The sequence below is a fragment of the Martes martes genome, assembly GCF_963455335.1.
Source record: "Martes martes genome assembly, chromosome: 12".
NCBI lineage: Eukaryota > Metazoa > Chordata > Mammalia > Carnivora > Mustelidae > Martes > Martes martes.
This window is the reverse complement of record NC_137900.1, coordinates 72,876,315-72,902,776: the sequence shown is the minus strand read 5'-3', so window position 1 is coordinate 72,902,776 and position 26,462 is coordinate 72,876,315. Positions and strand designations below refer to the sequence as shown.

Sequence of the window (26,462 nt, the reverse complement as noted above, 5' to 3'; positions counted from 1 at the left end):
GCAGGCAAAACAAGTCTGTGGTACCTGTAGGATGGAAGAAAGGGGTAGAAATGAGAAAGAGGCATGCGGGAGCTTCTGGGAGTCCAGTAGTTTCCTATTGTGTTTGTGTATGTCACCCTTTCATTAAAAAGTAAACTAGAGGGGGGCGTCTGGGTGGCTCAGTGGGTTAAAGCCTCTGCCTTTGGCTCAGGTCATGATCCCAGGGTCCCGGGATCCAGCCTCTCATTGCACTCTCTGCTCAGCAGGGAGCCTGCTTCCCCCTCTCTCTCTGCCTTCCTCTCTGCCTACCTGTGATCTCTCTCTCTCTGTCAAATAAATAAATAAAATCTTAAAAAAAAAACCCAAAACTAGAGGTTAAGGCAAGGCTTTACAAAATCACCACTTTTCACATGATAAAATTCAAATTTGTAGACTTAAAAAAAAAAAAGACAAAGATCTGAATTCCCAGAGTGGCAGTTGGCCAGATCTGTGTGGTGACTGCCTGTGCTCCCAGCCCCCCAACCATTCATCATGGCCTGCTTCAGTCGTGGGCCTGGCCCCGTTGGTGCACCACTCCCGTTCCCCGCACCACTCCCGTTCCCCCGTTCTGCGCACCTCCGGCAGGAATCCCTCAAGGCGGCTTATGTGGGGGTGGTACCTGAGTAAACCCACACAGAGTTTCCTCCTCCATTCACATTCTGTTGGTCTCCTAGAAGGTATGAGTGTTGTGGTGGCGGGGGAGGGGGTGTCAATGCCTGCTTTAGTGTCAGTCTTATAGGAATACCTTTTGGCACGATTTTGAAGTCCTGAGGCGCTGGGATCTTGTGTGTTAAGACATTCCAGGTGAATTAGTTCTGCTTGAACTGGGGACAGTTGGGGTAGGCTTATGACCAATCCACAGCAGTTAAAGAAGGTACTCTGTTTGTACCTAGGTGTCGAGGTCTGTCGATAATTTCCTATTTGTGTATTCTATTTTAAAGTAACATTGCACAATAATACTAGTTAGTGCTTGTACCTTGCTTGGCATTCTGTTGCTTTTAAAAATACATATATGATTGGTGGGGCACCTGGATGGTGCCGTTGGTTAAGCATCTGACTCTTGATTTCAGCTCAGGTCATGATTTCAGGGTCCTGAGATCGAGCCCACTTCAGGTCCGTGCTCAGTGGGGAATCTGCTTGAGCTTCTCTCTCTCCCCTTCCCTCTGCCTCTGCCCCTCCCCCTGCTCAAGTCTGTGTGCACACACATGCTCCTGCTCACTCTCAAAAAAAAAAAAAAAAGATGATTGGAAAATTTTTTTCTTAGTTAATGGATATGAACGGCTAACTTTCTGGGTGGTGAACTCAGTCAAGATTCTTATAATAGTTCACACTAACCACAAACCACATACCTCAGGGAAATAATCTTGTTAATGCCATCCTTACAAATCCAAACCTACAGGCTGTAAGGATCACACCTCCTTTCCTCCATCTGAATGTGTCATTCTCTGCTTCTTGCAGGATTTTTTTTTTTTTTTTTTTTTTTTTTTTGGTAAGAATACTGAGTCACCAAAGAGAGAGAGAGAGGAAAAATCGAAGGCCAGCTAGAAAAAAATGTGATTGGTGTTCCCTTGCATCACATGGGTGGTTGCTGTGCCTCAGTTACAGTTCTGTGTCTCTAACTGCCAAGCTTACCATAGACAGGGTTAAAAGTCTTACATGCTTTTCCACTCATGAACTTTTTTTTGAAACTTGTTCACATACACAGAGCCAAGTAAAAAGCCTGAAAATTCTGTGCCTTAGCAGTTGGTGTGATCACTAAAAGTTTTAAACTGTAGGCAAATTTCCTAGTTGGGTTCACCGCCCGTGATTTTAGAATACCAGGTCTGGGTGGGACCCGAGGAAGTTGGGCTCCGTGGCTGCTGTGACTCAAGCGGGGCCTCCCAGCGAAGGCTCTGGATCCCCAGAGGGCTGTGCGTCGGGGGAGGTTCCTGGGGCTGAGAGTCTGCAGTCCTGAGCACAGCTCTGGCTCTGCCCGGGCCCACTGAATGTTTCCATCTTCTTCACACATCCCCGGGTGCTGTGTCATCTCCATCGTACAAGCAGGAAACACCCCAAAAGGCTAGGGGGCTTAGCTGGGCTCATGCTGCTTGCAAATGGTGGAGCCCAGGTTCAAGCCTGGTTCCATCCTGAAACCGTGGGCCTCCCCCTGTTAGACAACTCAGGCTGCGGAAACAAAATGCCTTAGATGGCGTGGCTTAGAGCACAGATGTTTCTTTTCTCTGGTTCCACAAGTCCGAGATCAAGGTGCTGGCAGAGTTGGCCTCCCTGGAGGCCTCTGTCTCTCCTGGGCTGGTGGCTGGCTGGTCCCTTGCTGCTTCTCCTCTCCCTGTCACCCCCCTCGCGTGGCCATTCCCATTGTCTCTGCATGTGACCTCTTCTTTCTCTAAGGATACCAGTCAGATCAGAGTAGGGCCCACCCTAATGAACTCATTTGAACCTCTTTAAAGACTCTGTCTTAAAATACAGCCCCATTCTGAGGCACGGGGGGGCTAGGGCTTCAATGTATGAAATTTGGTGGGGCACAGTTCAGCCCATGACACACTCCCCTGTTACTTGATCTCCATAGAGCTCGTGTCCTTCTGTGAATGGGCATGCTAGGGAGAAAGAGGCCACCTCCATCAAGGGGGCTGTCTGACGGGCTCACTCTGGGGCTAAGGCCTGTTAAATTCTTCATTTCATTTCATTTGGAACTTAAACATCCAGGTAAGAAATTCCCTGGCCCCAAACTCAGCCTAAGTGGAGAAATAGAGCGGGGACTGAGCGGCTCCCCCTCTCCTCCCCCTTCCCCCGCCACCCTGCATGCCGACCCTAGAGCTGGTGCCTTCAGCCACTGCATCACGGGGTGGGCTGTGACATCTGGAAGCCCCTGGAGGGCTCCGCAGAGAGAAGGGAAACAGTTTGGACAGGACTGGGGCGTTCAGGGAAGCTTCGTGTATGAGGTGGCATTGACCTGCCTTATTTTGTAAATCGAGTCTCACTCCTAAAACGCTGGTTGGATGGGGGCAGTCCTCCACCCAAAGTTAGTTCTCTTCATGTTTCTTGGCTGGTTTCCCTGGGAATTCATTGCATATTTATTTATGTGGGGTTATTTGCTTTCAGAATTGCATGGCGGGGGAATCTGCAATCTGGCTGCAGAAAGTAATTTGGCAATTCATTTTCAGGGCTGCCCTTCTCCCAGCAGCTTGTTTCAAACTCAACCTCTGGCACAAAGACATCCATCATTTTAATTGCGTGTTACTATTTAGTCAGGCACAAATTTGTTTCATTTTCTTTTTCCTTTCTCCTGTGGGTTTTTTTTTTTTTTTTTCCTGAACCACCATTTAAAAAAGCCAAAAATATTTCCCTAAACCAGGCACTTTTTATAGTTAAGGAGTTTTTAACACTGAGATTTCTGGTTTTTCAGTGTTACATATTTGGTTCTTAACCTTTCAGGGACGGGAGGCTTGCCTGTTCTTTTTCCTGTTGTGATAACATCCGTAATACAGTTGTCTCAAGATGGACCAAGGAAAGACCGTTGACAGTTCTGTCGGTCCCAGGGCCAGAAGGTTCACGTTCTGTTCCTGACGTCACACTGGCTGCCTGGCAGCGTGACCTGCCTCGTTTCACCCACCTATAAAATGAGGGACTTGAACGCACTGATTTCTAGAACACTCCTGTGTTCCTCCTCGGGGACTTGGATGTTGAGTAGGGCTCCTTACCAAGGCTTGCTCACTGTGGCTATCTAAGGATGCCCACCAGGGAGCGTGTTCTGTTCCGTATCAAATGTTTTTTAATCTGCTTGGTCACAGTTGATGGCGTTTTTTTTTTAGTTCAAGGATAAAAATCAATCCTGTATCCCTCAGAAACGTTCTAAGGGATAAAAATCACCAATGCCACGAAATTAGATAGGGTAGCACGTTTAACTTTGTTGTCCCACGCTTAAAAGATTTAACTTTTGTTGCTGCACGTATTTTCTCACTATAAAAGAACATTATTGGTGTCTGTGAAGTTGGGCATGGAGTACAGTAGCGCACCCCCTTTATAGGCTCCACTAAGGACCAGGGGCAGGGATGAAATGGGACTTAAGAGCCACAGGTAGGTCTGAGTTGGATCCCGACAGAAGTCTGTATACTGGATTTTGCTTTAGGGTCGTGGAAGAAAATCAGTTGTTCACAGCTTGGAGTTGTTTCCCCTTTTTGCATCCCGTAGCACCTTCACCCTCGCTGAGGACATAGACTGGTCCCAGCCACTGGCTTGGATTCCCAAAGGCAGGGCTCAGGCCAGACTGTGTCGACACCCTCCAAACCCTAACTCCTTTGCCGTTTGTGAGCTTGAAGTGTTTATTATGGGACTCCTCGAGTTCACGAAGTACAGAGAATAGTATGATGCAACTCTCAGGTGCACAACACCCGTTTATTAATTGTTTTTCTGGAGTATTTTATTCATTTTGTTTTATTTTATTTTTGTTTTTGTTTAAAGATTTTATTTATTTATTTGACAGAGACTGCGAGGGAGCACAAGCAGGCAGAGCAGCAGAGGGAGAGGGAGAAGCAGGCTCCCCACTGAGCAGGGAACCTGATGCGGGGCTCGATCCCAGGACTCTGGGATCGTGACCTGAACTGAAGGCAGTCACTTAACCAACTGAGCCACCCAGACACCCCTTTCTGGTGCAGTTTATTGAGTTCTTAATATGTAGTTGGTGAGCGTAGAGTAATATTCCAACTCTTGATTTTAATGTTTCTCCTTAGGAGAATTAGTGGCCTTTCAAGAATAGTTTTTTGGTTTGTTTATTCCTTTTTTCCCCCCTAGAATGAGTATGTTTATTCTACTTCCTTATCTCCAAGCAGGTGATACCCTAAGCTAGCATTACAGTGTAGGGATTTCCAAAGAAACATTTTTTAAAGTTACACAAAGATTTATGTACACATACATATGCCACGAACACCTGCTATATCTGTGTATGTGTATGGTTTTCATTCTGGTTATCTATTGTTGGATAACAAACTCCTCCATTTAGGCTCAGTGACTTAAAACTACAACCAGGATCCTCTCGGTCAAGGATTTGAGTGGGGCTCAGCTGGGAGATTGTTCTGCTGCTCATGGCATTGACCAGGGTCACCAGGAGTATTCCTTTGGAAGATGGGCTGGTGTGGAGGGCCAAAGATGACTGTGCTCCCCTGGTTCTTTGGCAGGGAGGTCTGCAGGGCTGGACTCCGCTGGGACAGTTAATGAGAATACCTGCCTGTGGCCTCTTCAGCCTGGCAGTCTTAGGGTAGTTGGGCTTTTTACATGATGGCTGGCTTTACCCATAGAGAAGCATCCCAAGAGAATGGGCACCTGAGCTTGGAAATGACAAAACATTACTCATACCATATTCTGTTTGGCTGAGGCAATGCCAGACTCTTCCAGATGCAAGGGAAAAGAACAAAAGTCTTTAAAAAAGAGAGAGAGAGAGAGAAAAGATCTTGCCGCCATGTTTGTAAGCACCACAGTTAAAAAATAAAACACACTGGGGCGCCTGGGTGGCTCCATCAGTCGAGCATCTGACTCTTGGTTTTGGCTCAGTTCATGATCTCAGAGTCATGAGATCAAGCTCCACGGTCAGCTCAGAGTCTACTTGAGATTTCCCCCTCTCCCTCTCCCTCTGCCCCTCCCACCAGCTCTGTGTGTCTCTCTTTCAAATAAATAGACAAAAATTTTATAACACATGGGCGTGCACGCGTGCGCGCGCGCGCACACCCACACACACACACACACACACACACAAACTGAACACCTTAGGTACTTGCCACCTGCGAAATTTTGAGTCCCCTGTGTACTTGATTGTCTTCTGATGAAAGATAGAGGCCCCTGGGGTGGAAAGGCCCTGCCCACTCAGGTCATTCAAAGCAGACTCCTGGCTGCTGTTTCCATTCACTAGAGATTTCAGTGGCCTCATTTGGGCAGAGAGCACAGTGACAGATTACACGACTCACCTGGCCTAATAAGGAAGGTGATAGGGAGAGGCCTCCCCAACCTAGAACTTTTAAGAACAATTTGTCCAGTGAATCTTTGTGTTAGGGAGGCTCTCTGATGCTCCGTTAATGTCCCTGTTGGTAGGAGTAGCATATTGCAATTGGCCTGTTAGATATGTCACCCCAAATTGAAGAGTATTCAACACATGCTTTCTCTGATGTTTCTTACTGAGAGTATCAAGCATAACATTTGAAGATTTATTTTATTTACTTGAAAGAGCGTGAGAGAGAAAGAGAGTGGGAGGGAGGGGCAGAGGGAGAGAATCTTTTATTTTTTTTTAAAAAGATTTTATTTATTTATTTGACAGACAGAAACCACAAGTAGGTAGAGAGCAGAGACAGAGAGGGGGAAGCAAGCTCCCTGCTGAGCAGAGAGCCCAACGTGGGGCTCAATCCCAGGACCCTGGGATCGTGACCTCAGCCGAAGGCAGAGGCTTTAACCCACTGAACCAGGCGCCCCAGAGGGAGAGAATCTTTAAGCAGACTCCTTACTGAGTGCAGAGCCCAACACAAGGCTCAGACCCATGACATCAGGATCTGGGTCGAAACCAAGAGTTGGACGCCCAGCTGACTGAGCCACCCGGGCGTAACATTGCAAGTGTTGGTCAAAACCAGTTTTCAGACAGCCAGCATCAAGTAGTTTTAGGTGTCCTGGACTTCATTCAGCATTGTAAGGAATAAAAGGAAAACCATCCCTTAAACTAACTGTTCAGTCTCTTGTGCATGCTTGGAAGGAGCTATAGGGAGACAGAGGTCACTAGATGTTGGCTATTCCACACTGATTGAAAGAAGGTTCATAGGATCATGGCCAGGGGCTCATTTAATTCTAGCAGCAGCCCTCTGAGGGCTGTGGCATTAAGGGAACAAATGAGTGCTTTGAATTTCTGTTGCTTGGCCCGAAGACGGGGCTTATCCACCGGGAACAGTGGCTGAGCAATAGTTAATCAATAATGCACCACACGGTCTGTGTTTTAAATTGATCTCTCCATTACTTGAAGCCAATATGGCGGTGTTCTGCGGTGGAATGGTGAGACCTAAAATCTGCCCACTGTCCTCGTGCAGCATATTTGAGAGCCCCTTTCCCAGCCTGGAAAGGACCCTCGTTCTCAGTGCAGGTGGTCATTAGGGTCTCTGTTCACTGAGTCATGCACCAAAATAGCAGTCACTTTCTTCCGAGATCATTCTTCCCTGTTGATTAGAAATTAAGGGCAGTTGTTTTTGTTGCTTCCTCTGATTTCTAGGAGATTGTTAGCCAGGCATGTCAGGAAATTAATATCATTGTGCTCTGTTTACCAGAATTGAATTTCCAGGAGCTGCCCAGACTGTTGATGTCCCCCTCAGCACAGTGTCTTGGCTTCTGTGTTAGTTTGTGAGCAAATCATCTGCTGTCCCTTCTGCCACAACTTGCCTGCCCTCCAAACAAATTAGTAATTGCCTCCCCACCATGAGATCTGTTTGTGTTGGACTGCGTGGCCTTGTAGCCCAGACCATGCTTGAAGTAGGCTCTCAGTATTTGTGTGTTGAATTGGGCTTAAGAAAAAAAAAGTTTTTTTAAAGATTTTATTCATTTAAGAGAAGAGAGCGTGAGTGAGAGAAGCAGAGGGAAAGGGAGAAGCTCCCTACTCCTGAGTACGGAGCCTGATATGGGGCTCGATCCCAGGACCCTGAGACATGACCTGAGCTGAAGGCAGCCATGTAACCCACTGACACACCAAGGCGCGCCTTAAGAAATATTTCCTGTTTGCAGGACATGTTCTGTGTGCTCAGAGCCACAGAGGCGAATGAGTTGAATAGAGAAGCAATGGAGTGAGGTAGAAAGAACTCTATCCTAAAAAAAAATCAGAAAGGCTGGATCCTGATTTTAGTTCTACCACTTATAGGCAATATGAACTTGGTCACATAACCTCTCTGAGGCTCAGTTTTCCTCTCTGCAAAAATGGGGTCCTGGAACGTTGGTAAACATGAAGCTGTCTTCAACTCGGGGTTGGAATTTATAAGCTGGACAGTCTGGCTTTAAATCCTACAGATGGTGGATATTGTTACGAGTCCCCAAATTTTGCTGATAGCTGAGATGGTATTTCTCACAAGGAAGTTCAAGGTAATACTTTTTTTTTTTTGTAATTTCAGGTATTTATTAGGTAAATTCAGATAGTTGGTAATTTCACATATCCTGGAGTAAACAGTTTCTATTTGTTCTTAATGACTTAGTACTGATGGCAATGGGGACAGAGATGCCTGGGCTGTGTGTGTGTGTGTGTGTGTGCGCGTGCGTGTGTGTCTGTGTGTCTGTATAAAATAACTAGTTCTACTGAGAATGTAGAAAATTATCAAATTATCAAGTTGTGCGGATGGGGGGCCAGAGCTGGTAACTAACCATGAGATTAGCTCTTCGGAGAAACAGTTGAAACAGGCCCTGAGGCAGGTGCCTTCTGGGAACTGCTGGCCACAAGCGACCGGAGACCAGGCGGACTTCGGAGAGCTGCATAAACTCAGGACCTTTACAAGCCTGGAATGGAAGGAATTGATTTCCAGGGACCAACATGGGTTTACAGAAATCCCCCAAACTGGGACTAGTCTCAGCTCTTCTTCAAAGGGAATTACTAAACTGCTGTCGATCGCGGACTCCCTGAACTTTGATTTTTGTTAAGTATTTGGCAAAAAGCACATTGTGTCATTCCTGTGGACAAGTGAGAGAAACGAAGTTTGAAGGAAAGTAATAATAATTCCTTTGTGTGGATAGGGCATAGCAGTTTACCGTGTGTGCTCATATGCTTTCTTTTTTTTTTCTTTTCGTTTTACTTTATTATTATTATTATTATTTTTTAGTAACTTCCACACCCAACGTGGGGCTTGAGCCCACAACCCTGAGATCAAGAGTTGCACGATCTACCAACTGAGCCAGCCAGGTGCCCCTCTTGCTTTTTTTTTTATTAATACAATGACTTAGCAAGGTTGACGGTGCAGGTGAGAGCACCCTGTTTTTCAGATGAAGCTGAGACTCGTGCGGTTACCTAAGGTCACGGTCGAATTACTAGAAAAGTGGTACAACTGGGTTCTAACCCAACATGTTTGGCTTCTTAGAGTCTCGGCATGACCCCACCAGGGTCACACTGTGTATGTTTATAACTGGGTTGAGGCCACCATCAGATGGCACCTTTGGTACTGTACAGCTCAAGGAGGCATCCCCACTTGCCACCTCCACCCCTCCGCCCTCACTCCCCACCCCTGCCTGCATCACAGTTCCCGCATGTTGTAAAACGGAGATCAGTATCTGATACATGGGGTAATAGCCCAGGACTCATAATGTTCTTAACAGGATATGTCATGGGCCAATTTAAATAAGATGACATGTGTTTGAACGAATGTAAAAGCTTGCACTTAGGTTTAGAAATGATCACCGCAATTATTTGGGTTATTTTTTAGCCCATATGTAAAAATCCCGAACTTGAGATTATTTCGTGTATGTATAAGGCATAGCCCAGGGTGGTATGGCTTCCAGAACACCAGTGTGTTGGAGCAGACAGGGCGTCTGGAAGGCAAAATGGTAGGCCCAGGGTTCTGCAGACCCCGATCCCAGTTGGCTGTAGAGAACTCCCAGCGGCGATGGGCTGGGAAGATCAGGCTTCCAAAAAGTCAGGCGTTTGGAGACTGTTGTGGGGACTGAGGGTCCCCTTCATCTGTCCTCATCAGTGCGTGTTTACTGAGCTTCAGAATGTCAGATGCTCAGCAGGGTTGAGCCGGACAGGGTGCCACAAGGGAGAAGTTTCATAATGACCACTGTTGCTTCAGCGTGGCCATGGGGATTGGCTTGCTGCCAGCGGGGTTGGGACTAGGGACGTAGGAGGTGGGCACCTAGGCAAAAGGATGACACAGGCAATGCCATTCGGGGGGACCTGCTGCGTATGTTGCGTGGGCATTGTGGTCGGAGAGTATATTTGACCGGAGCCCAGGGTACATGTGGGGCTGGGGAGATGAGACAAGTGTTGGGTGGGGAAGCCTGCCGTCCATCCTCGGGTGCACGGTTTTGTTTTGTTTTTTAAAGATTTTATTTATTTATTTGACAAACAGAGATCACAAGTAGGCAGAGAGGCAGGCAGAGAGAGGAAGGGAAGCAGGCTCCCTGCTGAGCAGAGAGCCCGATGTGGGGCTCGATCCCAGGACCCTGGGATCATGACTTGAGCCGAAGGCAGAGGCTTTAACCCACTGAGCCATCCAGGCGCCCTGGGTGCGTGGTTTTTGTGCAGCAGAGGGACTGAGGTGAGGGCTGTGTTGTGTGAACTCCATTCTGGCAAACACGGGGAAGATGGGTTTTAGCAGGGGCGCTCGCTGTGGTGCGGGTACAAGGAGATGTCACTGAGTGTGGGGGGAAGGGGAGAGCCCTTCTGAGGGTGGGTGCAGAGGGCTGTGCCGTCTGGTGGAGGTGGAACGGATGGACAGAGAGCCTCGTGTGCCTGCAAGGACATGGCTCCTGAAACCCTTGCACTGCCCGGATGTCCTGCTTGTCCATGTTAGTTCCCAGCCAGAGCGTATCCAGTCGCGTGGCCCACAGCTTCTCTCCTCCTTTCTGACTTGGGGATGCCCAGCGTGGGGTTCGGATGCATTGGCTTCTGTCCTTGTTCAGGACCACAGTTGACCTGTTACACTGCACGCGGGTCAGGCTGCGGTGAGACACTGCTAGGTGCCTCTTATCTAAGAGGGTCAGGATGGTTCCTTTACTGGGGGAGCCAGTTAAGACATCAGCTGTCCAGGAGTCCTCCTTGCCAGGAGGATGGCCGGGAACCTGTAAATACATGGCCCGGGAAGCCCTGACCGGCCGGTAGAGAGAGCACCATGTCCCTACCGTTCCCTGCTGCCTGCCCGCCCGGCCCGGCCTTCAGCCGGTACCTCTGTACTCTTGCTTTGCACAGAGTGTTAATGAACTTGGTGATTTTTTTTTTTTTAAGCTCCTTTCTGATCCGAAGTTGCTGCTCAGAGAGACATACTGACGCAGAACCACTGTTGCGGGTCCTTGTGCGAAGTGATGTGTTGAAGCGGGAGGAGGGAAGCCAGAACTCAAGGGCAGAGCTTCTGCCCTGCCGTGTTTGGGGACAGCCTGCCATATGCGTCTTGAGGTAGAAGCGTCGCTGAATTCCAGAAGAGTGATCTGGACTGAGTTAAGGTTTTACGCTCAGTACAGTCAGGTTCAGAAGGCAGGGGGATGAGTGGTCTTGCTACTGTGGTTCGGGGTCATGCCGTTTTGGGTGCCGTTGCTCCCCAAGGATGACTTATTCGCTGAGGGCTTCCCGTAGCTCTTCGGTCTTCCGGACTCGGTGACCGCAGTGTACCCCAAGCCCTGGAATGGTGGCTGGCACTCCATGAGGCCAGTATCTGTTGAATGAATGAGTGGATTCATCACAGCTGAGGAGACGTCAAGGCAGGGAGGCAACAAGGAGCGGCCTCCAGACTTGTCACGTTAATGGATCTCTCACTGTAACCACTAGACAGCACTTCACGTAACAGCCACGGAATCGTGTTTAGGTAAATGGCCTTGGAAGTGCAGCATGGTTCCCTAGGCACTTGTTCCTGGAAGACTTAATGTGAAAAGATTTTAATGAGTGCATCCTCATTTAGGCCTGCTGCTGGTGAAGCATCAGTCCACTGTCCGCACTTTAGCGTGGTCCGTCCAGAAGATGTGTTCTCGGTGCCAGACCCCATCCCCCCCGAGAGCCGGCACGCCAGCCAGGCAGCAAACATGTCTATGGGGCGCCTGCCATGTGCCAGCCGGGGCTGTGCTTTGGGGATGGAGGGAAGGGGAGATGAACACAGTTGGTCCCTGCCCTCAGCCTCAGGTCCGAGTAAGACAGAACAAAGGCGACCGCGGTGTAGGATGATAAGTGCGTGTGTAATAGGGACACACGCTTGCTTATGGGAACACAGGAGGGGCACTTACCACCCTGGGTATAGGGAAGGGTGGGCTAGTGAAGGAGGGGCTCTTTGGGCGAAGACTGAGATGGCAGTCTGTGGGCTTCTGGGGGCTGCCCCAGGTGGCGTGTCTGGGCTGGCAGGACAGGGGAGTTACCTGGAACCTTCTCGGTTTTTGAGTGGACACTCTGTGGGCTGGGAGGAGCGAGAGGTGGCAGTAGGTTCAGGGGGTGTGGCCTGGACCCTCCTGGCTTTGTCTGACCTTTCACCCCCTGGGACCTCTGTTTTGAGGACCCCTCTTTCCCAGCCTTCATAATGTCACCAGATTCTTTTTAGAGCTGGAAAGGGCCACTGGGAATTCTCTCTTCCAGAGGAGGAGACCGAAGAGTGTAAGGGGCGGGGGGAGGTGAGTGGGGGAAAGTGTTGAGAGGTGAGTCAGTAAACATGGTGTTTCTGGTCCACCAGGCGCTGCTGTGTCTGGCACCTCTGGGTCCAGCTGAGCCGGGATGTGCCGGAATGCAGCCAGGCTGGGATGGCAGCGGGACCAGTAGACTCTGGAAGGGTCCTTTTCCCGACCTCCCCCTTGAGCTCCTTCTAGACAAGAGCCATTTTAGAAAGACACTAGAAACCTAAGATTTGGAATGACCTAGAGCGAAGCTTGGGCCACCTGCCCTTGTTTTCCATGTGAGGAACTATGTGCTTTCAGTTCCTCCTCTGTGAATGTTAGGATGACATACCTGGATGGTAAGCCCTGAACCAAAATAGAGAGACCCAGGTGGGGACGGGCGGGATTTGGGGTCAGCTGAGTTCGAGCAACCCTGTCCATTCAGGGCGCCATGGCTGATTTGTAGCTGAGGGAGAAGTCCAGGATGGGCATATGGATTTGGGGAAATTGTGAATCGCTTAAGGTCACAGTTAATGCTTCTGGGACTAGAGCATAGATCTCTTGCTTCCTGCCAGCCCAATTCTGTCTGCCACATCCTGCTGCTAAAGCTGGATGCTAACTAGTTCCGTCCCACTAGGAAACCCACTGATGAGGCGCTGGTGCTGTGGTAATAGGTGTTGGGTAGACCAGTAGTACCGGATAATAAGGGGAGAATACATCAGGAGGAAGAGTGCCAGAGTGGGGATTTTTTTTTTTTTTAATGTTATTTGTTGTCTAAGAACTGCCAAAAGATCAGTGTTAAAGAACATTGGGGAAGAAAATCATCCATAGTTTCTCCATCCCAACATAGCTCTTTGAGGTTTTGCAGGCCATTTTTATCAAGCTGTCCATACAGCGAAGGCAGATTTTTATGTAGTTGGAATCACACAGAACTTCTTGTTCCTTCGTGGCCTGTTTACTTAATGTTGACATAAGAATTTTCCTGATTCCTGTCTCATCTTTATAATTATCCTAACAGCCCAGCAGTATTCCCAAGTGTTGATGGGCCCAGCTCTGTGTCCCTGTGGTTGGAGTTCAGGTTGTTTCTTCTTCCTGCCCCACCCCCACCTTTACTGCTCCAGTCGATAATGGTACGGAGAACATCCCTGGGCCTGGATCCTTCTGCTGCTGTTGAATTATTGCCTTTAAGGAGTGTTTCCAGGAAGGAAGGAGTCCGAAGGTTGTAATCCAGTGCTATAATTTTGAGATGGGTTTGGTTTTTTTTTTGTGGCTTTTTTTGAGTGCTGTTTTATATAACAGAAATGCAGAAATGCAGACGTACAAATAAAACAAAGGTACAGTTTCACAATCTACAGGAAGGCAGACACCCTTGTACCACCACCCACATCAGGAGCTGGGACCCTGCCAGCCCCCGGGATGTCTGCCGTGGGCTCTTTTCCCAGCACATCCCCTCTGGGCCCCCAAAAGCAACAACTCCCCCGACTCTATTGTAACCACTTCTTGATTCTGTCTTCAAGTCTTACCACCCAAGTGTGCGTCCCTACACATCACAGTTTCGTTTTGCATTTTTTTAAAGGTGTCTTTTAAATCTTTTTTAACCTCTGGGTGCCCCTCCATGCCTCTCCCTCCATTTCTTCTGTTGGTTGAAGAAGCTGTGTGGTTTGTCCCGAGGAGTTTCTAGAATTTCCCACAGGTTGGATCTTGCTGGTTGCAGCCCCACGTAGTTAAGAACATTCCTCTGCATTTCCTGCAGTTGGCTGTTGGATCTAGTGGTTGAATAACCCCAGGCTTGGTTTGTTGTTGTTGTTGTTGTTTGCCTGCAGAGGGAGAGAGATGAGGAGCAAGATTGCATCTTGGTGGGGGGATGTTCTTCATCAGGGGGTACTCGATGGTAGTTGTCTTCTGTTGTGATGCTAGTAGACGCTGAGGCTCAGTGCTTAGCACCTGCTGTTCCTGACAAGTCACAAAACTGTGATATTGCAGTTCTGTTATTCCTTCTTCATTCATTTCGTTGTTGGCGTACTACTGTAAGAGAAATTCTGCCTATCTGCTATTTTTAATACCTTTATTGAGGTGGGCATACCATATAACTCACCTATCTGGGGTGTATAATTCAGTGGCTTTTAGTATATTCATAGAGTTGTGTGTCTCTGTCCCACACCCAATGTGGGGCTTGGACTCAATGACCCCGAGATCCAGAGTCGAACGCTCTGGTGACTTGGGCAGCCAGGCACCTCTGGTTTTTTGAGGATTTTTTGTTGCTTGTGCTTGTGATGTTGTATCTAAGAAGTCATTGCTTAATCCAAGGTCATGAAGATGTGTGCCTCTGTTTTGAGAATTTTATAGTTTTAGCTCTTGCATGTAGGTCTTTGATCCGTTTGGATTTGATGTTTGTGTGTCCCATCATTTGCTCTTTGATGACCCAGTGCTGCAGCTAACGGCCAGTTCAGGGCCTCATCTCTTCCCTCTGTTTACAAGTTTTCATAATAAGATGTTGGTTCGTTATTCATCCTGTGAAGTTGTTTTTTGGTGTTTTGTTTTGTTTTCATTATGAGTGATTAGATTTAATGATGTGTCTTTATTATAATAAAAATAATTAAATTTCCTTAAAAGATTTTATTTATTAGAGTCACCGAGAAAGTGAGAGAGAGAGAGAGAGAACAAACAGGAGCGGAGGGAGAAGCAGATTCACCCGCTGAGCAGGGAGCCCCATGCAGGACCTCGAACCCAGGACTCTGGGATTGTGACCTGAGCTGAAGGCAGATGCTTAACTGACTGAGCCACCTGGGTGCCCCCCCTAAATAATTAAATTTTTAAAAAAATGTGTATACTGGGACATATACATGTATGCAGTGTGGAGACAAAAGTGGTTTGGGGGTTTGTTTCTTTTTAAAACGTTTTGTTCTTATCCAGCAGTCACATCCTCAATTTTCATCTACCCGATTGTCTTCCAGAAACATGCCAAAGGCCAGGATCTGTTCGATCAGATCGTGTACCACTTGGACCTCGTGGAAACAGATTACTTTGGCCTCCAGTTCCTCGACTCTTCCCAGGTTACTGTAAGTACTCCTTTGATCCATTTTGGGACTGGTTGACTTTCCATGCTAATTGCAGATCCAAAGTTGCTGGAGACTGGTAGAGGGAAACATAGGAGTTAAACCGTAACGTTGCTGCTGTAGCAAGCGTTGGGGTGGCGGTGATGGCACCCTGTGCCGCTCCTCCATGTGCCCCACCTTGGGATGGCCAATAACCAGGAGAGGAAGAGAGAAAGAAGCATTCTTGTTGTGCAGGGAATGCATTCGGGAAACATTTCCAAGCATAGGGATGTGACTTGGGCACATCTCTGGAGTTGGTAGAAAGCTGATGACATACCTAGGAATTCTGTTAGTGATGCTTTATTTTTAACCAGCACAGAGATGGCAGCGTCATCTTGTGGCCTCTTGCCGGGTGGAGGGTGCGGGTGCCGTGAACACACTGAAGGTGATCCCAACCAGGCGTAGTGGGTGCAGGCGCCCGCTCGGAACAGGTCTTGGCACTGCCTGAGAACGAGCTTGCAGGCTCCAGGAGGTTGTGTTAGGTCAGCAAGGACTTCCCTTGCTTTGCCTGAGACAGAACCGTCCACGGCGGGGGTGCCGGAGGGCGTGAACCTGATGGGGCTCAGCACTGCTCTTTTCAAAAGCGTGAATGACTTCAGAGTCTCCTGCCCCCACGAAATCTAATGTTGAGTTTCAAAGGCAATTTATTCCACAATCAAAACATGTTTTTTGAGGTGGGTGGGGGGGGATGGGTAAAATAAAGGGGATTAAGACTATATGTATCTTGGTGAGCACTGAGAAATGTATAGAATTGTTGAATCATTATATTGTCTGCCCAAAACTATTACCACACTGTATGTTAATTGAGTAAAAAAATATATATTATGAGGAGTATTTGAGAGGCAGGGCGGGAGGTTGTCGGGGGGGTAGGGAGGGAAAAAATGAAACAAGGTGGGATCGGAAGGGAGACAAACCATAAGAGATTCTTCATCTCAGGAAACAAACTGGGGGTTGCTGGAGGGGAGGGGGTGGGAAGGATGGGGTGTCTGGGTGATGGACATTGGGGAGGGTATGTGCTATGCTGAGTGCTGTGAATTGTGTGAGACTGATGAATCACAGACCTGTATCCCTGAAGCAAATAATACATTATATGTTAATAAGAAAATTTACTGAGTATCAGTTATGCACTGAGCCCTATTTTAAGTACCGTAGATAAAGCAGTGAGCATGTATATGACAGATGGCGGTAAGTGTTCAGAAAAATAAAGCAGAGTAAGGGGAGAGACAGACTGAGTAAGGGGCGGTGCTGTTTTAGACTGTATGAAAGGGTGGGTTCCCTGATAGGAGATGTCTGAGCATCTGTGGCTAAGCCTTTCTCCCTAAAGACACTTCCTCAGATACTCCCTGGTGGGTCACATGGAACGGTTAAGGCTAAGATTCTCAAAATTGCTGCCTAGAAGTTGGGTCCACCTGAGAACGTCTGTGTGATGCGGAGTCCCGAGATGATGCCACGGAGGCCGGACTTCGTTCATCCTCCCGGCTGCACGCCTTCTGGGCAGGTGCCCCCTCTGTTCCCACCAGACGCCCCTCAGGACTTCTTGTCCGCTGACAACCCATCCCCTCACCTCCCTGACTATTGCCTCAAGCATTCCAGCTGCTGCCTTGAGTTGGTGGTCCGGGTTCCTTCTCCATGTCCCAATTGTAGACTCACCCCCGCCCAGTGGGACCCTGGACAGGGGCAGACCAGCCTTCCTCTTTCTGCCCCTGCCCAGTTCTGCTGTCTTCCAGGTTGGGCCACTGGGTGCCCTGCCTTCTGACCTCACAGGTGGTCTCAGCCTTTCTTTTTCACTGGGCAACCTGGGAATTCAAGTTGCGCATCCTTCTAAATATCCTGGACACTGTTTCCTCGCACTGAAACTTCACTTGGGCAAACCTCGCCCACGTTCACTTGGGTCCCATCACCACCCGATCGCTCCAAGAGCTGGAATTCTGTCCTTCCCATTCCATGATAACTTCCCTTGGTTCCATCTTTCCAGTTCCTCTGCACCTGGCCTTGGACCTTAACGATCACCTCCTGCCTCATTCTGCCCTCTCTCGACCTGGTGGAGCCTCAGCCGTCTCGCCTCCTATATCCTCACTTGCCTTTTGATGCTCCTGCCCCCGTCACTGTCCCGTAGCCTCCTCTCAACACGCAGGCCCATCTGTCTCCTCTGCTGCCTCTCCCAGGCTGGCAGGCGTTGCTGGAGAGTCACGGGCTGTGCCTTCTGGCACCAGCGCAGGTCACAGATCACAGACGCAGCAAAGTCAAAGCCTCTAAGCTACTCTTGGAGCCTTGTTAGCCCCTCTTGGACTCGGTTCCCCTGGTTCCCCTTTGGAATCCTGACCACAGCCCTGCAGTCCAGTTCCTGCAACGACTATGTTCATGCACTTGGGCTCGCCTCTTGCTGAGAAGACTGAAGTCATTTAGCGAAAACGCTTTGAGTTTTCTTACTCTGCACCTCAAAGTTTCTCTTTCTCTCTGCCTCTCCTTTTTATCGTTTGGTTTTACGGAAACGTGTATGTTCCTCTAGCAGTTACCCCCTGGACAGGCATCACAGTTCCATTTCCAGTTGCGTCCCGAGTGCCACACTTCGAGTGCTCCTCTGTCTCCGGTACCTTCCAGCTCTCCCATCATCTGACACCCGCCAGCCCTCCACTTCCCGGAAACGCTTCTGTGTTCTGCCTTCTGTGTGTCTTCATGCACGTGGTATTTTGGGTTTCGGAAGTTTGGACTATGAGTCTGACCTAGACCTTGTTCCTGGCTCTGCCCGTGACTTAACTGGGGGCTTTCGATGAGCCACATTTTCTCCCTTGTCCTCAGTTTTTTCATCTGTAAAATGGGGTTCCCGGACCTGTTCCTGAGAGCTCCTCCAGTTCTCGTGTTCTGAAGGGGAGGCAGGTGTGTCTGCCCCACATGGCTTCTCGTGTCCTCGTTTCTGCCAGTAGAGCCATGTGTCTGCTGTCCTGGTGCCGTGTCCTCATCCCTAGGTGGCCCCTCTTCAGCCACTCGGATTCCCAGAAAGCCAAGGATGGGACTCTATTACGAAAGACCCAGCCATGTGCCTCTGCTCACTGGGCTGCCAGGCGTTCCCATCGGCCAGCGCCCTGGCACAGGCTCAGCAGTATCCAGGCGTCCTTCCAAGGCCAGACACCTGCAGACGCTCAGACTCTACAGGCTCTCATGTCTTTCCAGCTTCCAGCTCTGAGCGTGACGTGCTTTTCTTCCCCCATGAAGCAAGTGCAGGGTCCTCATCTCCCTGACTTTGAGGGTCCAAGGATGTGCAGTAGATCCCTTCTCATTAGTCTGACTTCTAGGCTGGACTCCTGACAGGCTGGGTTCTGGTGAGGCCTGCGCTTATCTGTGTCCCTGTGCTGGTGGGTTCCCCTCCTAGCATGCCCTTTCTCACCCCGTGTAAACTTCTGGCTGTCCTTCAAGACCATCTCAAACGACAGTTCTTCCTTCATGCAGCATGTCCGGACGTCCCGGGCTTCTCCTGCTCTCTGGAAACCTTTGAGCTGTTTTGCCTTCTGTGGCAGTTGGCTCCTCTGGCCTGGGGCTCATTATCTGTGTATATAAACATATCTGCTTCGATCCTGACACTTAAGACTGTTTCTTCCTGGTGACTCTTGCTGACCAGGCGCACCACCCACAACCTCAGTCTTTAGCCCCAGAAGGGACCTTAGCAGCCATTTGTCAATTGTTTCTGTCTTCTTGACGGTGAAATGAAAGCCTCAGACTCCTGCAGGGCCCTCGGTGACTAGCACAGCTCAGGCTCAAACACAGGTTTTACGACCTCATGGCTAAGTGCTCTTTTCAGTACACTAGACTTGTGAGCCTGTTTCCCTAACCGTAAAGTAGAGGCAGTAACGTGTGTGTCGCGGGGACATTGAGGGGCTCGTGAGTTAGGAGGAAGGGTTTTGAAATCTAACATGGCTGTGGGTCTCCGTTCTAACTAGGCAAGCTGAAGGAGGACCGGAAGTCACCACCGGAGGTGACGCACTTAGGCTAGCTAGGACCTGCAAGGCCACCTTGCCTGTGGGAGAAACATTAGCGATTTAGGTGATCCCTCTGGGACTGTTCCCAAGTCATTTATTTTGCGGGTGCCTGGGACAAAGGAAGCAATTGATGGCAGGTGTAATAGATGGGGGCCAGGCAGGGAACAGTCCTCTTGGCCATTGGCTTATGGCCTTGAGAGGCTCCTGTGAGAAATGGCATCCCCACCCCGCCCCTGCATGCAGATCCCAGAGGGCTAACAGTGGCAGGATTTGGCACAGCTCTCTGCCTACCCAGCGTCTGTCCCCAGCTCCCTGCAAAGAGCCAAGCCTGGTTACCATAGTGCGCTGCCCAGCCCTGAAGCAAGGTCAAAGTCTATTGGCATTGCCTATTTTTAGCAGTTAAGGCTGGGGCCTCCTGTTTCCCTTTTCCATATCAAGGCAGGCAGCAGCCCATTCTGTAGATCTCACCTTTGCACAGCTTAAAGCAGGGGTAAGGGCTCTATTTTTATGGAGGAGAGCTTTCTTCTGTGAGAGGCGGCTCTGGCCTCCACCCACCCAGCTTTCTTCCAGACTGATCAGATAGCTGCTGTTTCCTGAGTTCCCACTCTGGTCAGCTCTGAGCCAGGCATCAACCTAAAGGCGTTGAAAATAATTCTTTAACCTTCATCATCTGGAAAACTAGCTGTAGAGCAGACCCATTTTATAGATGATGAAGCTGAGGCTCACTAGGAACCTTGTAAAGGTCAAAGTGAGGGACGGAGGCAGGATGCAAAACCTGGTTTCATTCCAAAGGCCAGCCCTTTCCAGTGGGCTCTACTGGTTCCATTACACATGGTAGCATCTGAGCTACACACATCCATGTGCGTGCGCCCGCACAAAGGACATGGTTAGGCAGTGGCCATTCAGCAGACTTTGCCTTGGAGCTTCTTCACTGTCCGTCTCTGTGGCGCAGAAGTAATCAGGACCCTGTTCGGACCTGCCGCATTCTGATGGGGGAGATGCACCACCCCAGTGGAATACAGGGGTGTGTGTCTTCACTCTGGGAGCCCAGAGGAGGACCGCTTGAGTATCAGTGATGAGCTGAACGAGGCATCAGAGGGAAGAAGGGTACAGGGATTTGGAGCACCGGTAACAATAGCCCCACCAAGCAGGAGCCTCCTTCCGGGTCATGCAGGCAGAGCACTCTAAGGGCCAGTGTGGCCATTGTAAGTCCCTTCCAGAGCCCCTCCCAACACAAAAAAGGAGTATTTTATGGTGATACGCTTTGCAGCAAGGGACCCAGAACAGGTGATTTGGACCCTTGTCTCTAGACTCGTGGGATGTTTTTCCTCTGGTTTTTGCAGCCTAGAATTGGGTGGATGGGTAATAAGAGGCCCAGGGCTGCGAGGTGAGGTTGACATGGATTTGGTGGCTGCCGAGAGGGTCAGTGGGCGCTGAAGGGATGATTGCAGTTTTGGTCTGATGATTGCTTGGAATGCCATCACACATGCCCCTTATGCGGACACTGCTGAGCCTTCCAACTGTCTCAGGTGCGCCTGGAGGGAGGTGTTGTCGGGATGCTATTGCTGTGAGGGACAGGCAAGCCTTCCGTTTCGGTGGTTCGTCACAGTTTCCATGGCCACTGAGCTGATTCTTCAGACCGCGTGTTCGAGCACAGCTCAGTGCCCAGATCAGGAAACAGTCCCAGGGGGCCTGCCCGTGGCCACACACCAGGTGGGCGGCAGAGCTGGGACTCGAACTCTCATCTTCTGCCTCCTTCTATTTTAGTCCAAAGGAGTGGGAAACAGCTCAAGAAATGCCACCGGCCTCCCAGCAGCCTGTGTCTGAAGGCTGGCAGAGCGAGGGTTTTCCTGCCCACGTGCAAATATTGATGCTAGCTGGAAAGCTATTGATAGAGGGGTCTCTAAAGTTGATTTAGATGAATCCCTAAGGAAACCTCGCGTAGCTGGTAGACGTGAGGTTACGGGGCTTCCTGTGGATGAGAAGGAGCGATCCCTTTGTAGGCGGGGAAGGCACTCTCTCCAGATCTCTGTGTGTTCACCAGACCGGAATCTCACCACATCGCCTTTTAAGTTTTTGCGGAGGCTTTGCTACTAGGGTGGGATTGATTAAATCATTGGCATTGGTGAGTGATTCAAGCTCCCGGCCCCCACTCTTCCTCCTCCTGGTCCCCAGGGGTCAGAGATAAGCTTAGTCACAGGTTAGTGACTGGCTACCAGCCCCCATCCTCAGGTGCTTTCTGAAAGTCGCCTCAATTGACATAAACTCAGGTGTGGTTGAAAGGGATTTGTTATGACTGTCAGGACACCTTTATTGCTCTTACAGTGTAGAAAATTCCAAGGGTTTTAAGAGCTCTGTGCCAGAAACTAAGACCAAATATATATTTCTTATTATAAATCCCATCACACACAGTAAGCGCCAAAAGTGTCCTTTCCCTTCTTTCTCTTTTCATCCCTTGGATGTGATTCTCTCTCCACATTCCTTCCAGCTCTGATTTAAATGCGAACTAGACACCCTCTGTGAGCGAAGAAACTCTACAGGTACTGGGCAGCCAGCGATGAGCTCCAGCACTCACACGTGATGGCGAGGGCTCAGGGTGTGTTCAGGCGGGTTTTAGACCCTTTCCGCCCCCTGAGCTTCTCCTGGCCATCACAGTTCAAGGGCTTCTGTGCAGATTTCGGACAGCTCGGTTCTACAGCCAGTCTTCTCCACGTCATGGTTCCAGAACTGATGTACCGTCAGGACAGATGGCCTTTGCCAGATCGTCTCCCATCTTGACTTATGGAAAGGGTTTTGCCAGATTGACTTGGATGAGATGTTCAGATCAGAAACCACCTTTCTAACACCTGTTAGAGGGTTTGAGTTAAATGTCATGCCCTATGAACTTAGAAATGCCCTCGTCTATCCCCAGTGACTGGTTTAATGGTCTCTTAAGAGGGCTGGGGTCATTTGCCTTGGCCTTTGCCGACAGGCAGTGTGGCTATATTTAGCCAAACGTCTGAGACTGGTCCCACTGCTACTGAATGCAGGCCTCTGAGCCTAGTGCAAGGATATGATTTACCAAAGGCCACGTTGGGCCATAGTGCCCGGATATTCATCATGAGGTGGTCTTGTGGGATAAAACACAAGTAATCAGAGTCTGGTCAGCTCCTGTAGCTAAGAAGAAAGTCAGGTCATTTTGAACTGGTTGGATACAAGATAGGTTTTATCATCTCTTGTTCTAGGATTATGGCTGGATTTCTTATCGCTTCTGATGCAGGCAAGCAAACCTGATCTGAATCCTCCTGGTAGGGCCAAGGAGCTTTCAAAATGAAACTGTTTCTGATGACTTTCCCAGTTTAGTGGGCCGAAGACTTCTCACAGGCCTCTATCCTGGTACGTCCTGCTTCGGGCAGGGCCCCGTGGCCGGGCAGGAAGGACGGAGGCCAGCGCCACATGGATCGGGGAGCTCCTTACCCACCATGGCCAGAGGAAAAAGCAGGCTGCTGTCCAGTAGGAGCACTAGCCATGAACTGTCAATTAACACCAACCATAGACATCTGGCCAATAAACCCCGAAATTGTTTGAGATGTCACAAAGCATAGACAGCGCTTTTCAGAAGGGGTTGTGGATGTGTCAAGATCCCCAAGATCGGTAGGCTTATATTCCTGGGTCAGAGGAAGATGTGGGAAGACTTCAGTACTAAATATTTAATGGGCACATGGGGAGCCTTTAAAAAACAGTAATGCTCTGAGACTCTGTTTAATGGATCTTGGGTGGGACCTGGGTAGTCCTGACTGCAGTGCACAACCAGGGTTGAAATCCATCGCCACGGGAACAACACAGGTCCGACTTGGATCAAGATCATAGTTTGACCACGGAGGGAGGGGAACAGGGGGCTTAACGGGTTCTACTCCAGATAGAAGGGGACCCGAAGGGAGGAAGTGGGACAAACCCCTTGAAGCTCTGAGCCTCTGGGTCTAATGAGATTAGAAGGCTGGTCGTGGCGAGAACTTTCTTTGCGTGGTAATCGTACATTCATTTCAAAGTGAGGGGAAGGAGTTTAGTCATAGCCATTGGTGTGATACTTTGGCAGGAAAGTAAATAGACGTTTATCAGGTCTGTATCTGTCCTCCTCCCAGAGGCGAAGGTCCGAGGTTTTCGGCTTGGTTGAGGGCAGCAGTGGTACGGCATTCTGACGGGGCGAACTGATCTTCAAAACCTGCCTGCTAAGCAAACCACGGAATGAATAATGGGAGGGACAGTCCGGCTCACGCCTCGAAGATCATATTCTCATTAAAAGTAAAAAATTAAGCAGAAAAGTAAAAAAGAAAAAAAGTAAACAGCACCCACAGCCCTACATCCACGTCTATAAATCCTTCTGGACATATCTTGATAGAAAATAATAATTTTATATAAACGGGATCCTGGGTTTTGTCTTTTTTTTTTCCTTTTCATCAGGTGTTGAGCTGTGGGTCTCTTGCCACGTGGATAAAGAGGCCCGCATCCGTTTAAAAGACTGAATAGTGTTTCACCACATGGACGAGCCATTTTTTTTTGGATCCTCCTTTGTTGATAGACTTTTAGGTCATTTCCAATTCATAGCTATTAACAGCGAGATCAAGCAGCCTGCACTTGCCGCGTCCTGCCGCGCGGATCTTCCCTCATCACGCGGTTGCTGAGCCGGAGGGTGGAGATGGCAGAAGCCCACGTCCTCCCCTCGCACCGCTCACAGCTGATTGTGTTCTAAGTCACCGGCTATTTGCTCTTGTATTTCCTTGTTCCCCTCCTCCCACACAGTCATAATGGGCTCTGTGGTGAGGGGTAGAGTACGCCGCACTCATTCAGTCCCACCCCACTTCCTCGTGATTAGAATGTGCAGAGCTGAGATTGCTCCTGAGACCGGTCTGCAGGCCCTAACCTGCCTCTGGTTCCCAGCAGCCGGGGAGAGACCCACTCTGGCTGGGTCATTCCAGATGTTACCCTCAAGGGCACGTTTCAGTGCGTGGCCAGTTCCTCTTTGCCTCCTTTAAAAAAAAAAAAATATATATATATATATATATATGTGTGTGTGTGTGTATATATATATATATACACACACATATATGTGTGTGTATATATATATACATATATATATATATATATATATATATATATATATAGCCTGTATTTATTTCTCAAGAATCTAATAGGGGCCTGACAGGTGCCATGCTCTGTGCCTGGTAGGAGACAGGGGAAGAAGGAGTAAAAGCGCACCGTCCCTGCCCTCCAGGGCTTGGGATCCCTTGGAGGAGCTCCCAGAGTAAGGGTCCTAAGTACTGTTTTCCCTGGGAGTTAAGATGCTGAGTCTCCTCATGACGGTGTAGTATCAACCACTTAGACATGATAGAGGAATTTGCATACAAGGGAAATGGTTTTATGACTTGCTGGGGTGGCTAGGACACAGGTGTTCTTTCTGAGTTGAAATGTCCTCGTTGACCAGAGCAAAATTATTTCCAGCAAATAAATCTCTGCCTGTCTTCCCAGCTTCCTTGGAGGTCCTTTTCTAGGCAAAAGAATAAAGGGGTCATGAATTTGGGTTTTCTAATTTTAGCATTTACACTGCAGAGCTTCAAGACCCATGCGTGGTCAGAGGCTCCCGGCAGTGTGGCTGGTAGGTAGTCTTTCCTAGGCTGTTGGTGACTTGGGAGAAAATGGAGTATAACTCGAGAAGTTTAGAAGGAAAAGCCGGTTGACACTCCACTGACCAGAAAGGGCCTCCACGGATCAATTAGTTAAAAGGTTTAAAGTTCTTTTAGACGCCTCTATTAAAAGTTAACGCTCGCATGCAAAAATGTATTGTACCTAAGCATCGATTTTTTTTTTTCCTTTTAATACCATCCCACACAGCTTGCTGATCCCCAGGCTGAGAACCCTGATCTGGTCTGATCCCTGGTTTCATAGGTAGAATGACCGAAGTTGATAGAGGAGGGTAAATGCGGGCTATGTCGTCTAGCTGATGAACTATTCTTAAAGAAACTTTTTCTCTCTTTCAGCACTGGCTGGATCATTCCAAACCCATAAAAAAGCAGATGAAAAGTAAGTAAGCAGAATTTAGCGTACCCACTTCTTTCTTTGATCAGAGAGTAAAACTCCTTTGCCAATATTTTGAGATACTGTGTTTTCCTCAGGACTTGGGAGCGTTTTAAAATAGATTCTGTTTTAAGTGGACAGTATCTCATTTCTTAAGGCTGGCCAAATGTTAGAGTTTAAAATTTGGATAAGGGTTTTTGATAGCTATTAAAAAACAGACTATGCTCTCCTTTGAAATCAGGCACCCTTGCCAATGAGAACTGATTAATATGCTCTTCAGAAGCATGACTTTATGCCTATTACATTCATTTGCTAATGAGTTATAAAAGTGGACTCAGAGGATGGGAAGGCTGGCGTTCCAACAGTCCGGTCCAGCTCTCCGATTCAACAGTTGTGGCAAGCCCTTGTCTTCAGGGTTGTGTATGCGTGGGTCATTTGAAAACATGTAGTACTTTCCGGTGTCCTCACTGTATTTTTAGGTTACAGAACCCTTGATGTGTATGTGTCACTTTCCTTTAGCCCACTTCGTACTCTGTAAGAAGCTAGTATCTGTTTGGAATATCTTGGCAATTGGGTGAAAGTAAAATGTCAGCTCTTAGTAATTCATCTAGACGGTGAGGGTTTTATTCCAGAAGGAGTTACTAGCTGCGCCGTCCCTGTCAACGTGAAAGCAGACTTTAGTTTTCCAGACTGGAGGATTGAAAAGAACTCACTAGCTTTCTGTGCCCCATTGCGTCCTCCCCGGTGTAACGGTGAGTGTATGACTAGATTTAACGTGTTTTTCCTTTTGTCCATTCTCTGATCTTCAAAACTGGGGGAAAACATCTTCAACCTTCCATCTCCAAATGCTCAGTTGGACCTTCTTATGCGTTGCACTTTCGAGTTAAATATTACTCTTCGGAACCAAACAACCTTCGTGAAGAGTTTACAAGGTAGGACAACATGTAGGACAAGGTTTCCCTCTTTCCCCTAGCACTTGCCTTGCAACTTAGGGGTTCCCTGTGTTGTGGATCTGCCTCCTCTTCTGTCTGCTGGCTTTAAGTTC

At 48.7% G+C, this 26,462-nt stretch overlaps 1 protein-coding gene across 7 annotated transcripts in view; it reads left to right on the top strand.

The window, feature by feature from the left end:
* EPB41L4B (erythrocyte membrane protein band 4.1 like 4B) overlaps positions 1–26,462 on the top strand; it is a gene marked incomplete at both ends in the record, with an annotated part of 123,078 nt that overhangs the window by 20,068 nt on the left and 76,548 nt on the right. For all 7 annotated transcript variants that reach the window (XM_080819534.1, XM_080819536.1, XM_080819533.1 and 4 more), the window contains 3 exons: positions 15,252–15,356; positions 25,381–25,423; positions 26,271–26,349. In XM_080819534.1, coding sequence (XP_080675660.1) covers positions 15,252–15,356; positions 25,381–25,423; positions 26,271–26,349 — 227 coding nt within the window. The remainder of the gene's footprint in view (positions 1–15,251; positions 15,357–25,380; positions 25,424–26,270; positions 26,350–26,462) is intronic.